Here is a 15646-nt window from a genome sequence, read left to right as displayed (position 1 = left end):
CGCAGCGTCGCAGCACCTCGAGTTCAGGACCTGCAGCGCTGCTGAGGTCAGAGGTCTCTCTGCTAATCAGCGTCTGCAGCGTCCCGCCACATCAGACTGCACGTGCGGCGTGATGACATCACAGGGGGGTGAGAGTCAGGGGGTGAAAAGTGAAGGTTAGCTGAGAGACAAATACGTTGTTTTTAACGACCTGTTTTCATACAGCACGTACGAGCAGTGCCATTGGTTCCTGGTTTGTTTCAGGTGTAACTCATGAAACAATTAAAACAATAAAAAAAGACACAAATGTAATAAAGTAAATTTTGATTTTAATGCAAACGGAATCAAAGAGGAATCAAACGAAAACATGTGAAGCTACAGTCCTGAGATTCCTCAGCGGTTTGAGTGCTGTCTGTCTGTGAAATGACAAAATAAAGCCGAGACACCTCGGGGACAACAGATTCAATGATTTGCTTCTCGTCTTCATGACAGGTGCTTCTGACATGCACAAAGGTCGTGACAGAGAAACAAAAATCTGTGTTTAGGATCCAAAAGACAACAAACACGCTGACCCATTTCCAAACCACAGAGCGATGACGACTTCTCTTTGTGCCGTCATCCTGAGGTGTTTTTCATGTGGAGGGAAACAAAGATGAGGAGCAAATGGGTGAAATCACTGATTCACCGCTCAAACACAGGCAGCGCTCTCTGTCACAGTGCAGCACGCTTCATCGGCCAAACAGCTGCTGATGAGAGCTGAGTGGAACAATCAACCACAGATGCCTCCTCCCAGCAGGTCTCACTGGGGATGTTGTGGCTGCTGATCCGCGTATATTTGAGCTGGTGTAAGGCCCACAAATATGTTCCAAAAGAAGAAAGAGCTGAAGCAGGCAAATTCAGTGGACGGGGGTAAGTAGGTGCAACAAAAGGAAAAAGTTGCAGAATAAATCCTCAGATTAGCCAATAACTGTGTAACAGATAAGAAACGTTCTCATCCCAGGTCATCAGTCACTGCTGTTCTGTCAGGTAACTGTTTATGTTATATATATATATATTATGTTTTACCGGACTACATAATAAATCGTCAGCCAGCTGATTGCAGTTTATGTCGTACTTGGTAACATTTTTTACACTTACTAAAACAACTTGGTTAGTTTTAGAAAAGAGTTTAAACCTTGTCCATTATCGACCGATGCCACGTGACATCTTGTGCATCTGACATCTGGTAGTGTTGACAAAAAGAACAGGCTGCAACATGTTATTGAAGAGGCCTGCAGAACATAGAGCTGCTGTCTTTATATTAAATAATGGATTTCAAGGCAGAGATCAAGAAGTCAGTTTCCAATCCAATCCAATTTTATTTATAAAGCACTTTAAAATACCCAGCACAGGAACAAAGTGCTGTACAGAAAATAAGTTAAAACAATAGAATAACAGAAAACAGCAAAATAAATAAATAAAACACATAAAACATAAAATTAAAACAGCCCTATATTAAAACAAAAACAAGATAAAACAGCATCGAATCACCTAAAAACAACTAAAATAAAAAATAAAAATAAAAACCAACATCTCACAGTTTGATAACAGACTGTCTGTTGATGCTGGGGGGCTGTGACAGACATCCAAACCTGGACTTCAGTCAAATTTGCATCCTTTACTATAGTAAAAGGTTAAATTAATAATGTTAAGATGCTTAACATTAGCGCACATTGTGCGCTGTCTATCTTGCGTGCTGCACAATAGCGTTTAATATTTAGTATCTACTGTTATCTACTGCTAGCTAGTTTATTGTGATGGTGATCCAGGTGTTTTGTTTGTTTTTCTTTCTCCCCCCTTTCTCACCGTCTCTTCTCCCCTCTGTTTTTCTTTCTCTCCCTCTCTTTCTTTCATTCCTTCGTCCCTGTCCTCTCCCCCAGTCATGTCTGTCCCGTTTGTAGCAACTGAAAATAAAATAAATACATAATTATGATAAAGGTCAATCAAATGGACCAATATGGCGAGGCCATGATGATCCATTTGGTAAAATAAATCCACTTGGCATCTTTCTTGGCCTTCAGACAACAATTCTGATGCTAAAGATCCAAACGGGACAAAAAAAGATGTTAAGACGTATTTTTTGTGTTTAATTCGATGTCCGTGAGCCAGTAATTGCAGCTTTTTTGCCGTCTTTCTCTCACTGCTTAGATGCTTGTGTTTGTGATGCTGGAGCGATCTCTATCTCTCACACACTCATCATCCCTCTCCTCCTCTCTCTGACTCATCGCTCTGATGCTCTCCTCTGCTCCTCAACCAACCTTACATGGTCAATGACGTGGTGGCAGGATCTCCCTACGTAACACACCGACGTGCCATTCAGCACAGCTTCGGCACCTTATCTAATATAGAGACCGCCGCCTGCCCAGCCGTCCAATCGGTGCACTCCATCTGTTTCCAGGGTGACGTGATGTAGAGAGTAGGGAGCTTCCTCACCGTCTGTGAACAGAAATAGCTGCTAGAGTGACACACTGAGCTTCTTTTTAAGTCTTCTAAAAATAACGCCGCTATTCTTGAGCTTTGATCTGATTAGCAGGTCAACGCCACCAACGCCATCAGGAGCGCACATATCAAACGTTGCACAAGGGGGACGTGGGAACTGAACATAAATGGCACAAATAGTACATCAAGCTTTCAAAGGAAGCAACAGGATTTTCTAGATTCAAGGTAAAAACAAAAAACTGGGACAGTTTTCAGTTTTGTGTTTACATTCTTCTGCTTGTGATGGAGAGCATTATATAATCTAGTGTATGTCTGAGACAAGAAGGCAACATTTATCTATAATTGTTTCATCTGTGATCGTCATAACAGGCTGACAGAAATATTGTGTAATGGAAATCAAAACAAACATTTCCTGTTTTATTCTTGTTTCACTTCATTCTGCTTGCTGACGTTGGCTCGTTTCCATTGTGTCCTCTTTGACCTGATGTTGTGATGTGGAGTCACACTTGGAGTTGTAAGAGAGTCAAGTATTATATTTACAAAAACCTCACATATGTTACAACACTGGTACAAAAAGAAAATATGCAACACTTTTCAAAACTATGTACATTTTTAAAGCCGTTTCAATGTGTTTATTACTGTAAAATGTCCTGAAATAATCACATATCAATTATTTCAGGACATTTTGCTTGTTTTTAGGGTTTTGCCTTCATGCCTGGTGTTCTGCCCGTCTGACTTCCTCCATGCATATATGCTCAGCCTTTGGATTCGATATAGTGTCATCAGATAAGCACAGTTGAGTCGGACGTGTCGACCTGTTGATACTGCAGTCAAACTGGATTACTGCACTGAAGGTATTTCATTGTGTCCTTGCTGTGAGGTATTTACACTCCCAGTTTCTTTTACTTCATGCACACACGCACAGGGATATCGTTGTGGGTGTGTAAAGTGATTAATGCAGGCGGATACATTTCTTATTCACATCAGGGACACGGTGACCTCTGTGCTGCCACCGCTGACGTCTCTGGATCAGATCAGTTTGCCTGCTTCAGGGCGTGAGCTCCTCATGTGTAACACACTGCAATGTTAATGTTTACATAGTGCTGCTTTCATAACCGAGGATGACCATCCTTTGTTGCATGGCACCTGTGAATAAAACAAATTATAACATCTTAACTTTTAGCATGAATAAGTTCAAGTCTTGCTGCAATTAAGCAATTAAGCTGCACTTGCAGAAAATTATTCTAGCTGCTGAAAATAAAATTCACTGATTAAACTTCTTGGATATTCTTCTTGGTGATTTATGTTTGGATCACCACGACACAGTGGAGTTGTTCAGATCAGAGACTCAGCAGACAGGTAGGTGCTTTACCTGCATCTGTCAGCCTCACCTGAATGAAATCACTCCTGTACCTTTATGAAGAGGGAAACTATCCATGTTTATTTCTAATGTTGATTTGAAGATTTTAACATGGTAATCTATGAGGATTGACTCATTTTGACTCTCTCAAATTACATGATTAGAGGGTTGAAATTTATTGGAGTTTCAGTCTTCAGGTCTGCAAACGAGTGTGAGTGAAAGCTGGACGGCACAGAGCAGATGCTTAACGTCAAGAGAAACTAAAACTTTCAAAAGTGATACTTTACGTTGCACGGCTCAGATTGAAACGAGGATCAGAAATGACACCATCAGAGACGAGGTGTGAAAAAGCTTCGTCCATGACAGTGTGAGCAGAACACTGCGTAAATTTGAAAGCACTTATACGCCTCGTGTGTTTTGCCCAATGCAACCTGGCTTCAAATCAGACGAGCTGACGGTAAACTAGCAGGACAGAGGCGATAACTAAGCTGGCATAGCACAGACGACACAAAGCCTTTTTAGAAGTTCTCCCTTTTTGCAACCTCATTGAATGCCTCTCTTGTCTTGTCTTGGTTATTTTGATACAGCATGTTTTTATAATTAGTCGTGTTCAATTCATGATTCTTAGAGTGCCGTACCTCCGTCTTATAACGTCTCTAAAGACAACTGCAAGCAGAGAGGCTAACTGCACTATAACTGTACATGTTGTATTATTACACTGTGTGCGTCAGTTCATTTCGTGCAGTGCTATGTACTGCCTTTAGCAACCAGCTGATCATTTCAGGACTACATTCTTGCAGCACACTGGCTGAGCTGAGCTGTCAATCACCTGAAGAATTTGGGAGTGCTGGCTGTGTCGGGCCTTCAGGCCCCAGCAGGGACGGGTCGCTGCCAAAACAATCAAACCTGTGGCGTCAGCAAAGTGGTGGAGTCCCCATCAAATCCATAAGCGGGAGGAGTAACAGCAGGATGTGACATCAGGATGTGACATCATGGGCAGAACTGGCTGCAGGCCCAGCTTTAGTTTACTGCTCCGGTTTCACACGGGCACACAACTGGAAGAACTCGTGTTCTTGTTCATACACACGATGTCTCGTAGAAAAAGGTTCAGTTTGCAAAAAGAAGTCAAGAAAACTCCAGCGAAGCAGTAACAGGCTGTTTGCATCTATTTTAAATAATGTTTGATGTCCTGAAATATAAATAATGTCAGAAATGAACCACAAATGTTATCAAAGTATCATGTTAGCCTGTGATCTAGAGCCTTGAGTCCAAGCGTGTAGTGCATCCAAACATTAATAAAACCTGCTCCAGACCTCTGACATTAGATAGAGTACCATGGTCTAGGCTTAAAACACAGAGGCTCAGTACTTTCACTGTTTTAGACCCATGCTGTGGAAAAGGTTCTTCTTACTATTAGATCAACTCAATAAGTTCTCCATTTAAAAAAACCTTCAAAACTTTCAAAACCCACTCGTATAGACTGGCTTTTGTATAACATTTTATAATGTCTTGTCGGTGCTTTATACTGGTGACTTCTTTATTTTTTATTGTTTTTGTTTTCATTGTTCCCCTGGTCAGATTTTATGTTATTGCTGCAATTTTAGGGAATTCTGTAAAGAACGGCATTAAAAAAGCTTAAAAAACAAACAAAAAGTCTCATTATTGTCTATATCTTATCTTCTTCAAGCAAGGCAGCCACAAACCCACAGCACAGGAATAACCTACACACCATCCAAGCATCACCATGGAAACCGAGGTGGTGTGAAGATGTCCACCGACATACTCCTCCGTGTTTTCATCCATTTTTATCCTGCAGAGTCACAGACAAGATAAACCATTTATATGCATCATGCAAACAAGTTAAAACCTGAGTTGGATTAACGACAGAATGACACCACATTTTCACATCAAAGGCACTTTTTTTGTCTGAAAAGTGGATTCAACAGTTTTCTAAGAAAATTTTCAAGGAAGCATTTTCCCATTGAGCTGCGTCAGCTAAATATAAAGTCCAGATTATTTGTAAATGATTGCACTGGAACACTGTCAGCATTTTACAGATGTGCTGAGTTTCATTTAACCCCCTAACACCCGAACTCTTCCACGGCAGCATTTTTAATCTCTCTTTGATATTTGGGCTGATTGGGACCCGATGAATGTAAAAGCAAAGAATGACCAGATTTTTTTTTTTACCTGATTTTTGTTTCTAAGAAAAATAAGAGCCACATATGAGGATATTTGTTTAAAATTTGGATAGAACAGTAGCAGTATAACGTCCTTGTAAGTGGATATCAGGCCCTTGTAGAGCAAAATTGAGTATTTTGGTCTAAATAACCCAAAATGTGATGCCCACATATGTGGACGCAGGTCCTAGGAGGTTAATATAGTTGAATCAGTTCTCTGATGACAAGATTGTGATACCAAATGACCATGTCCTCTGCATGTTTTTAGACCAGCAGGACACGCTCAGAATAGAGAACTGAACCTAAATTAGTGGAATGTCCTTTAAAGAGTCCCCTTCATAAGGCCAGGAATAGCTCATAATTTGAGGTCCATGCAGTCCAACTACAAAAATTATAAGAATCAAACTGGACCCAGAACGATTTGTCTTTGTAGGACCTTAAGCAGAACTTGATCAGTTTCCTGTGGAACTTATGGGGCTGTTGATGGACCCTACACTGCATGCTAGTTTTTCTAGACACTAATTCTAGATTCTGTGACAGAGCTGTCCTCCTATGCTTCAGAAAGGACACAAGACCCCTTTAAGGTAGTAAAACAAACCCACACTCATACATACACACGTCTTTTAGATTAACCACACACAAATCGATTATATTTCCATCAGAACTTTATTGACCAAACAGAATAAGTCACAGTGTGGCTTCACTTCTCACTTGTGGCTTTTCCATCACATCAAGCAGACTCATATTTAATGTATTTAGATACATCAGTGTGTAAAATCACATCATGACAAAAGTTCACGTGCAGCAAACAGGTAAGCAGAACACCTGCCACACCTGCAGCGCAGCTAGTCCAGAGCTTTACATGCAGCTCTTCAGTTCATCATGTGACGTCCATTTGCGTCACTCAAGTCCTGGTATTTCATCTTCACTTCCCCCTCTGCAGCTCCATGACTGAGACTTCCTGCTCAGTCTGGTCCAGCTTCCACAGCCACTACCAGTACCGACGTTTCACGTGCTCCACGAGGACAAAAAGACCTCCCCCATCGGGCTCGGATTTGGTTCGGTCCGGCACAGCACAACAACTCATACCGCGTTACTTCTGCGCAGGTTTGATTGTTTTCACTCTTTTCTCACCGCGCCCCGGCGGTCTGATTCGGTTTGGCTTGGCCCGGTTCCAGTCAACGATCCTGCAGCTCCAGGCAGGGCACCCACTGATTGCTGCATCGGCTCTCCTCACAGAAACTGCCGACGTCTTGTAGGGCTTGGCACTGCAGAGGCTGCACTTGAGGGTTCTGCAAAACACGGCGGGGACGGACGGTTAGACTCTGGGAAACACTTTTTTTAAACTTACAACAGTATAATATCATGAACTTGTATCATTTCTCGAGTAGCTCAAAGCAAGTTTACACTTACAGTGACCAGAATGCAGTGCAGATCCCGGGGTTCATTGCTGTTGCTGTCCTCGGTGTCCTCCTTCAGCAGCTGAGCCAGCCGCCTCATGCCTGACACCCGCAGGATGTTGATGTCGTTGTCGCAGCAGAAAGCCTGCAACAGCGTGAAATGGATCTGCAGCGCTATGTCGTCTTCATCCTCCTCATCAGTTGCGAGGATGCACAGTACAACGCTGTCTGGGTCTCTGCATGCGGGACAGAAGGTGAAAGACCCGGTTAGTGTCAGCGTCATTACATGTTTCTCATATCAAAAACTTTGGCGTGCTTAATTAAGCTGAGGAAAATCCAACTTATACTTACACATTCATGAGTTTGGCGGACTCGTAGACTCCAACCGTGAGACAATCCTGCTGCTGAGCAGCGACCAGTAGCTCCTCCAGAGCTTGACTCACCGTCTCCATCCTGCAGAGAAGCGGAGGCGGTTAGAATTGTGCGAACGACACGACTAAACTGTGGCAAACAACTCTAAAGTCTACATAAGCATGCAGATGCAACCTTTAAAGTACAAGAAGGGATTATAAACTCAACTAGAACGCGATCTATAGTGTCAGATCAAATGTGCCAATGCGTAATTGCGCATCACACACAGCCGAAACTTACTTTTTTTCGGTGCTGTTTGATCCAACGACCTCTTCCAAAGTCATGTTGAAGTCAGTAAAATAATCCACAAGATCCAGGATAAGAAGAAATATCCACAGCGCGGAGACACGGCTGTACTATGAAATTCCTGATACAACGTCCAAACACAGCGGTATTCCAGATCGTGTAAAGTCCGTTAACGGTCAAACTGAGTAACAAGTCCGATTACTGCGAGACCGTGAGCAGAAAGAAACTGTGCCTCTGTCAGCCGAAACTCTCCGTTATATTACTGCATCTCGACCGTAGGCGTGGCCACGCCCAGCCTCTCGTTCGTTCATTGGTTTGCCGCTATGAATACATCCCCCGTTCTCTGCGCCTATTTGCTGAGAGCCAGAAGACGCTGGTGATCCCACGTTGGTGGTTTCGGAGAATCCCCCGCTCTCTCCCTCCTTTTCTTCCTACGCTTCTTTCGCCGCTCTGTCCCTCTCTCTCGGTTTGTTTACCGGCAGCTTTTCTTTATGAGTGGAGGAATTTCCAGATCTCTGTACCCCCCCCCCCCCCCCCCCCCCCCGTCCCCACTGGCCGAATAAAAGAAAGCTTCACCGTTTCAATGCTCTCGCATCGTGTTCGTGCACAAACCCCCCAAATACACCTGCACACCCGCGGAGACGCACATGAAATTCAAATATATTTCCAATTATGTTATAAAAGGGAAGCTGGAGCAGCTGACCAGCCCCGTGTGCGAGCACGCGCTGAGCGGACATTGTGTAACGGCGTTGTGCAAGAGCAAGGTTATAAGAAATGGGAAAATGCGCTGTCTGATAAGCACGAGGCGAAATTCACGAGAATCTCAGATGACACTGCTGTTTCTCTTTTATATCACACATATTTTTATCTTTTTGTTTTCTTGCAAACCATCTGCAGCTGCAGAGCACGTGTTGTTCTGAAGCTTCAGCTCAGCACCACTACCTCCATCAGGATAAAAATAATCCTTAGATACAGGATCAGAGCTGTTTATCTGCTGAAGCCTGCAACAGCAGCGCGCAGAACGGAAGTTTGTTACAACAACATTCAAAACTATTATTATAACCTTCATATTTCACATTCATGAAAGCAGGTTCCCTTTTTCTGTCACATGCATTTTTAACATCACACGCAGAGCTGTCACACGTCTGATCGGTGGCCCTGTGTGTGATCAGGTCCACCTCACCGAGCCTGATATGAACTCTGCCCATTAAAACAGGTCTCAGACTCCCCCCAGCGGCTCCATAGTGCATCTGCTGTCAGCGGCGAAACCCCCAGAGAAGGCATGTTGGAACAGCACCCTGCAACGACCGTTTGGGTCACGTGCAGAGCAAGCGCGAGTCCCGGTCTTTGGAAAATATTGGGAATTCCTAAAAGGGAGGTTGAGTGAAAAACATTTTAGGGGGTTTGATGTTTTTTTTAATTTTCAGGGACTTCCTGGGTCTGAATTTCCACGAAAATAAAATTGAAAATGAAACTATTTGCAGGCTTCACTTTACTATGTGCAGCAATTTATTTGAAATTTATCAAAATCCGCCTGTAATCTGTGCAAACACTAAAGACGCTGTGTGCAGAGGTAACCGGGCAGCCGCGGATAAACAGTTTCAAATCCATTTATTAGGAACATCCACAAATATGTAGGATTGTTTAATAAACAATGAAATGTTCTGTATTGTCGCTTACATTATAAGCACTTAACTGATTTAGCACTTGTCCACTGAAAGGTGCAGAAAATCTGTTGGCGTCGCCGTGTGAACAGATTTTTCTGGTGTTACTGCGCCACCTGGTGGAAAGATTCACACTTTACGTGTGTAAATAATTGTGTTATGGTTTTGTTATATTTTGTAGTGTTTTCTTACAATTTCTAACAGAAATAGATACTAGTTAAATACATTAAATTATTATATTTATTGATATATTTAGATATTCATGGAAGAAAACAGTATAAAATGAAAGAAAGATTTACAATAAACATTTATACACATAAACAATATACCCACTACAATTTTTACTAAGCAAAGATTGATGTGTTATTTTATGGATACGATTAGTTTAAAAATGTAAATTTTTCATTGTCTGTGTATTGTTTTATGCAGATTTTACACTCCAGAATTCCCTCAATAAATAAGCAGTAACTAACAAATTATAGAAATATGGGTTTGATATAAAATCTTTTTCTGTTTCTTTTCTTTCTGAGCTTCAGTTGAGATCTGGTGACCGTGAAGGCCATAACATATGATTTGTATGAGGGCTCACCAATAACTTTACAACAGGTATGCATTTTAAAGACGATATTTCTCCATGAGACTGAAATATCCATGAAACAGTGGAACAAATAAATAAAGACAAGCATAAATTTAATGTTAAATAAAGTGCTAAGGGCAAAGTATTTTCATTCTTTCAAGTACATCATCAGTAATTATACAATACTACGATAAGTGCAAAGTCTGCTATAAAGCATCCACAATTCTCACCTTCTTATGATAATTACACTGTACTATTCAGGGTACCAGCTTTATTAGAAAGTATCCAAAGGGGCTCTTCAACCGGTGGGGAGGCTTTTACATCCTTGCAGAAGTTCACTGGTCTCCAGGAGTTCACTCTGCAGGTGGGAGAGAGATATGTTAGAGATGGAGAAAGAACTTAACCTGGGTGTCTATTGTCTTGTGTAGTCTGGGAGATGAGTGGATGGGGTGGGTGCAGTTTTCTCTGTGGTGGGGTCGGGTGGGCTGCCCCGGATTCTGTGGAGCTGGGCGGTGCTGCTGAGTTTGCATCTTTTGCTGTGAAGTACAGCCAGACTTTGACCGCTTCGCCTTGGTCATTTTTAATCTGTAGCTCTGCTCTAAAAGAACGTACGTACCTGGGCCCGCCTACTATCCTGGGAAACGTAAAATGATTGGCTAGAATCTAAAGTTTATGACATCCAAGAAAAAAAAAAAAGCACCGAAATGTGCGCTGCTTTTCGGTCTGGTTACTACAGTTTATGTCAGAACCGGTGCCATGATACCGGTACCCATCCCTACACAAGGCAACTTGTAAAAATGGACCCATTGTCCCATATTAATACAACCCCTAACGATCCTCTAGGGCAGCGGTCCCCAACCCCCGGGTTTCGGACCGGTACCGGTCCGTGAGTCGTTTGGTACCGGGCCGCGAGAGTTGAGGCTCAGGTGTCAAATGTATGGTTTTCAGGGTTTTTATCGGTTTTCAGCGTTATTTTGTTATCGTTTTATCATTAACTCGGTTTTCCTGGGTCTTTTCAAATGTGTTATGAATAAATCTTCTTTTTTTCGGTACCGGTACTAGTTTTATTGTGAAAATATTGTCGGGCATACACGTGGCGCAAAAAAGGTTGGGGACCGCTGCTCTAGGGCTAACACATTCAACAATGTGCTAGCAACCTGTCCAGGGTTTACCCTGCTTTCCACTCTGACAGCTGGAATAGCTGGAAGAAATAGTTTGATCCATTACGTTAGCAGGGTTCTCTGCTGTTAAACTGCAGACTGCTTCCCCTGAGTTGGGGCTGTCCCAAGCAAAGACATTTAAGTATCAATCTACTAGTCAACATGCCAACCATTACCCATGGTCATTAGCTCTGGGTAACTGCTGAAAAAAATGGACTTGAAACGGATCTTTACCCTGGTCTTCATCCTGTTTTGGGATTCTCTCTTTTTTGTGACATTGTTGCAGACTGATCCAAACAAAACAAAACAAAATAAAAAGATCTCTATCAAGAGCACAGCCACGGAATATTGTATGATCAACTGATGATAGAAGTGATAAAATACAGTAAGACTGGCACGTGAGGGTGGTTCAAATACAAGTAAACTTCAATGAAGTTCTTCAATGAAGCAAATAAGATCTTGCAATTTGCCAAATGTAACCAAAAAAGACCTCACCACTAGATGGCAGTGTTTCACCAAAATGTTTTAATATGGTGGCCTAAGAAAACCAAGCATTTGCCCTGAGACTGTTGTAATGGTTAGCACCGTCGACTTACTGCAAGAGGGTTTTGGGTTCAAACTTCCTGTTCTTCTAGCGAAGTCTGCATGTTGGTGATGAGAGTCCAGATGCTGCACTGTAGGACCCTATCCTCCTCTGTTTTTCTTCTTCTTCTTCTGCAGGGCTTAGAGCAGCCTGGTTACCACACTGACTCACTAAGATAAAAGTTGGGGTTAAGTTCACACTATTAGGGTGAATTTAAGCCAATTTCACAAACCAGCTGCATAGAAGATGTCTCAGTTGTTGAATTCTTGGTGACACGAATGGGACATTTTAGCTGTACTTACAATTATAATGTATAATCGCAGCTTTAAGCGCATTGGGTCTATGTGTGTAACTGGATCTTGAAGTTATTTAAAGGAACAGTTCGTTTCAAAATACAATATATCTTTTTCCTCTGGTCTCTTTCCTCTTTTCCCCCGTATTCTACGTCGCGTTATATTCAAAAGAAAGCGAATGTTTCTACATCTTCCAAACTGGATTATTATATCTTTTTTGTCTAAGTACTTTTAGCCCTAAAGTCCGATGTTCCTGTGCTCCTCGCCTCTTCTTTTGTTAAGCTAATCGGTTCCGGTAATGATAACGCACGTGTTCTTTTATCAGGTCCTCATTTTGGTTTTTAAAACGGGTTGAATGGTCGCTAATAGGCCTCATAAGGAACAAATGGAGAAGCTTTCCACATGGAAAGAACCCGGGAGTGTCCCATTATGGCTTCCATAACGAGCGGCCAGGACTGAGTCGAGCTTAGGCAGAAAGATAGCATTTTGTGGGAGAAGCAGAGGTGGAAAAATAAAACAAATAAACAAAAGAAAAACAAAATAAAACAAAATATTTGTAATAATGATACAAAGGAGTCGATGCCCTCTCCTAAGGCAGATTCATTTCTGGGACTAACAGATTTTCTTTTTTAAATATGTATATAAAGTACGAAGGGTGATTGCTCCCCAAACTGGGCTTTGTGTCCATCTTTCTTTAAAAACACAACCAAACAAATATTTACAGGAGCAAATGAAGTGATTCTGTCCATCTGCAAAGTAGCGTTTTCATTTGGGGAAACCTGCAGTCAGCTGAGACTGAAGAAGTCACCTGATGAGTGACGAAATGTCTACGCCACGTCCAGATGAACAGAATCCACTTTGTGGGATTTCCTGACCTGGACGACTGAGCATGCGTCCAGACATGTTTAAGTTTAACGCTTTCTTTTTATCGTGTGCATTTCCGTGGGTCGATATTCAGTACAAGCTACACTGTAAAAAAAAATTGTAATATAAAAGTATTTTACTGTGTATTTTACGGTTTTGTACTGTTTTTCTAGAATATCATTAAATTCACATAAATAGGCTGAAAATAACCGTATTTTTATGAGAAAGTTATTTTCTGTCATTTTATGGTATTATTTTGGTGCCCCAGCTGCCGGAATATTACTGGGGGGGTTTTAGGATTTTTTACAGTGTACAAAGCACTCGTGTCTATTCTGCGTGTTTGTGATCCCCTTTGATTTATTTCATTTTCAGAGGTGTGCAGAACTTTCACACTAAAGGTTAGTGCAATGAACTAAACTAAACAAAAACTAGATTTTACAGCATTTTAGTTTAATTGGGTGACAAAAAATAAGTAGAAAAAAATACAAACTACTGTAGGCTATGGTTTGTTGAATATATATATATATATATATATATATATATATATATATATATATATATATATATATATATATATATATATATCAATCACTGGATTTACCCATTTTGGTGACATTTTCCGACACCCACTGTAATTTTCTCTTTATTTGAATGAATGCCTACTCTGAACTTCGTGAACCTTTTGTTGGGCATACATGGCTATAACAAAGTGATTACAAACAACATCAAAACTACCAACACTGGATATTTTAACACAAACTCTTAGATGTCTGTTGCCCACAGTGGCAGTCCTACACTGTAAAAAAAAATATCCTAAAGTGGGGGGTAAACAAGCAACAGAGACGGGACTTGCGGCAGAAACACCGATCAGCTGATCATTGATCAGTTTCAAGATTGAAGTAGCAACAGGAGAGGGAGGAAGAGAGCAAAGACACAGAATAACTCCAGCTTTGTGTCTTTTTCATTCTCGCTGAAGTCCGGGACAAATCGCGTTCCTTTTCCCCTCAACACAGATGTGTTGTAATTGGTCCAGCCCAGAGTTGATCATGACCAATTGGCTAATCCACCACCTTTCATTGTTTATACCATTACAAAAACAAACAAACAAACATAAAAATGAAAAATCACCATCGGCCCACCGGGCAAATGCCCGGTATGCCCAATGGCCAGTCCAGGTATGCGCGGTCAGCTAGTGGGTAAGAGCAGCGGTCTCCAACCTTTTTTGTGCCACGGACCGGTTTATGGCCGACAATATTTTCAGGAACCGGCCTTTAAGGTGTCGCGGATAAATACAACAAAATAAAACTAATACTGGTACCGAAAAAAAGAAGATTTATTCATAACACACGTGAAAAGACCCAGGAAAACCGAGTTACCGATAAAAACGATAACAAAATAACGCTGAAAACCGATAAAAACCCTGAAAACTATACATTTCACACCTGACGACACCAAACGACTCACGGACCGTACCGGTCCGAGGCCCGGGGGTTGGGGACCGCTGTGTTAGAGCACTTATGCAAATATGTGATGTCTTGATAAATCAAGCAGATATTAGAAGTTTACACAGCACCATTCTCTCCTGAAAATATCTTAAAAGTTTATTTTGTGACCCAGAAAGACAAATATTTCATACTCCGTTCCTCTGTGTTCCTCCACCACTGCCTCATTTGAGTTTTGGACGAAATGGATTCTGGGATATTGCATTTCGTCATTTCGAGCTGATTGGATATGGAACGCCAGGACTGCCATAATGAATTAATTAAATACACCATTAAATAATTAATTAAATGTGTCAATAATTAATTAAAATGGGAAATAATTAATTAAATAAATAGTTATGACACATGTAATTAATTAATTATTGACACATTTAATTAATTATTTATGTATTTCACATTTTAATTAATTATTGACACATTTAATTAATTATTGACACATTTAATTAATTATTTATTGACACATTTAATTAATTATTTATGTATTTCACATTTTAATTAATTATTGACACATTTAATTAATTATTTAATGATATATTTATTTATTTCATTTTGGCAGTCCTGGCGCCTGGCTCTCATCATGAAATAATTTTATCTGTCAACCTCACCCGTCAAACGCAGGGGGCGGGGTTAACGCTGCCCATGCAGCTTCTCTAACATTTGATTGGTTGCCGTGCAAAGTAAGTCAAAACAGGTCGATCCTAGATAATCGATTGCTTGTGTAGACTTGGGGCAGCCAGGTATCCCAGAATGCATTTCAAATCACAGGCAGCAATGTTGGTGGTGTAGTTTTAAAATACCCCGTTTTTCTGTCACCAACTACACTTTTAACTGTGTTTTAGCTGCGAATGTCGCGCTGTAATCTTCACATGGGTCAGGTTGTCAACATAGAACATGTTTGCAAAGGTGCTCAGATGTTTTCAGAGATTTCAGTAGCTCTGCTAACAGTCAG

The 15646-nt window shown here is 41.2% G+C and overlaps 2 protein-coding genes across 2 annotated transcripts in view; one reads left to right on the top strand and one right to left on the bottom strand.

Moving 5' to 3' along the window:
* The window catches only part of diras1a (DIRAS family, GTP-binding RAS-like 1a), a 156047-nt gene that overhangs the window by 117051 nt on the left and 23350 nt on the right, over window positions 1–15646 (top strand). The window lies entirely within an intron of this gene.
* Window positions 1318–8292, bottom strand: LOC146502373 (growth arrest and DNA damage-inducible protein GADD45 beta-like). The gene is made up of 4 exons (XM_085133600.1): window positions 8049–8292; window positions 7749–7850; window positions 7411–7633; window positions 1318–7289 (listed from the first exon to the last, which is right to left on the bottom strand). The coding sequence occupies exons 1-4, from the start codon at window positions 8090–8092 to the stop codon at window positions 7176–7178; spliced, it is 483 nt and encodes a 160-aa protein (XP_084989726.1). The 5' UTR covers window positions 8093–8292; the 3' UTR covers window positions 1318–7175.

Source organism: Neolamprologus multifasciatus, chromosome 15, assembly GCF_963576455.1.
Source record: "Neolamprologus multifasciatus chromosome 15, fNeoMul1.2, whole genome shotgun sequence".
NCBI lineage: Eukaryota > Metazoa > Chordata > Actinopteri > Cichliformes > Cichlidae > Neolamprologus > Neolamprologus multifasciatus.
Note: the sequence above shows the minus strand (reverse complement) of the source record. Positions and strands in the feature narration are given on the sequence as shown.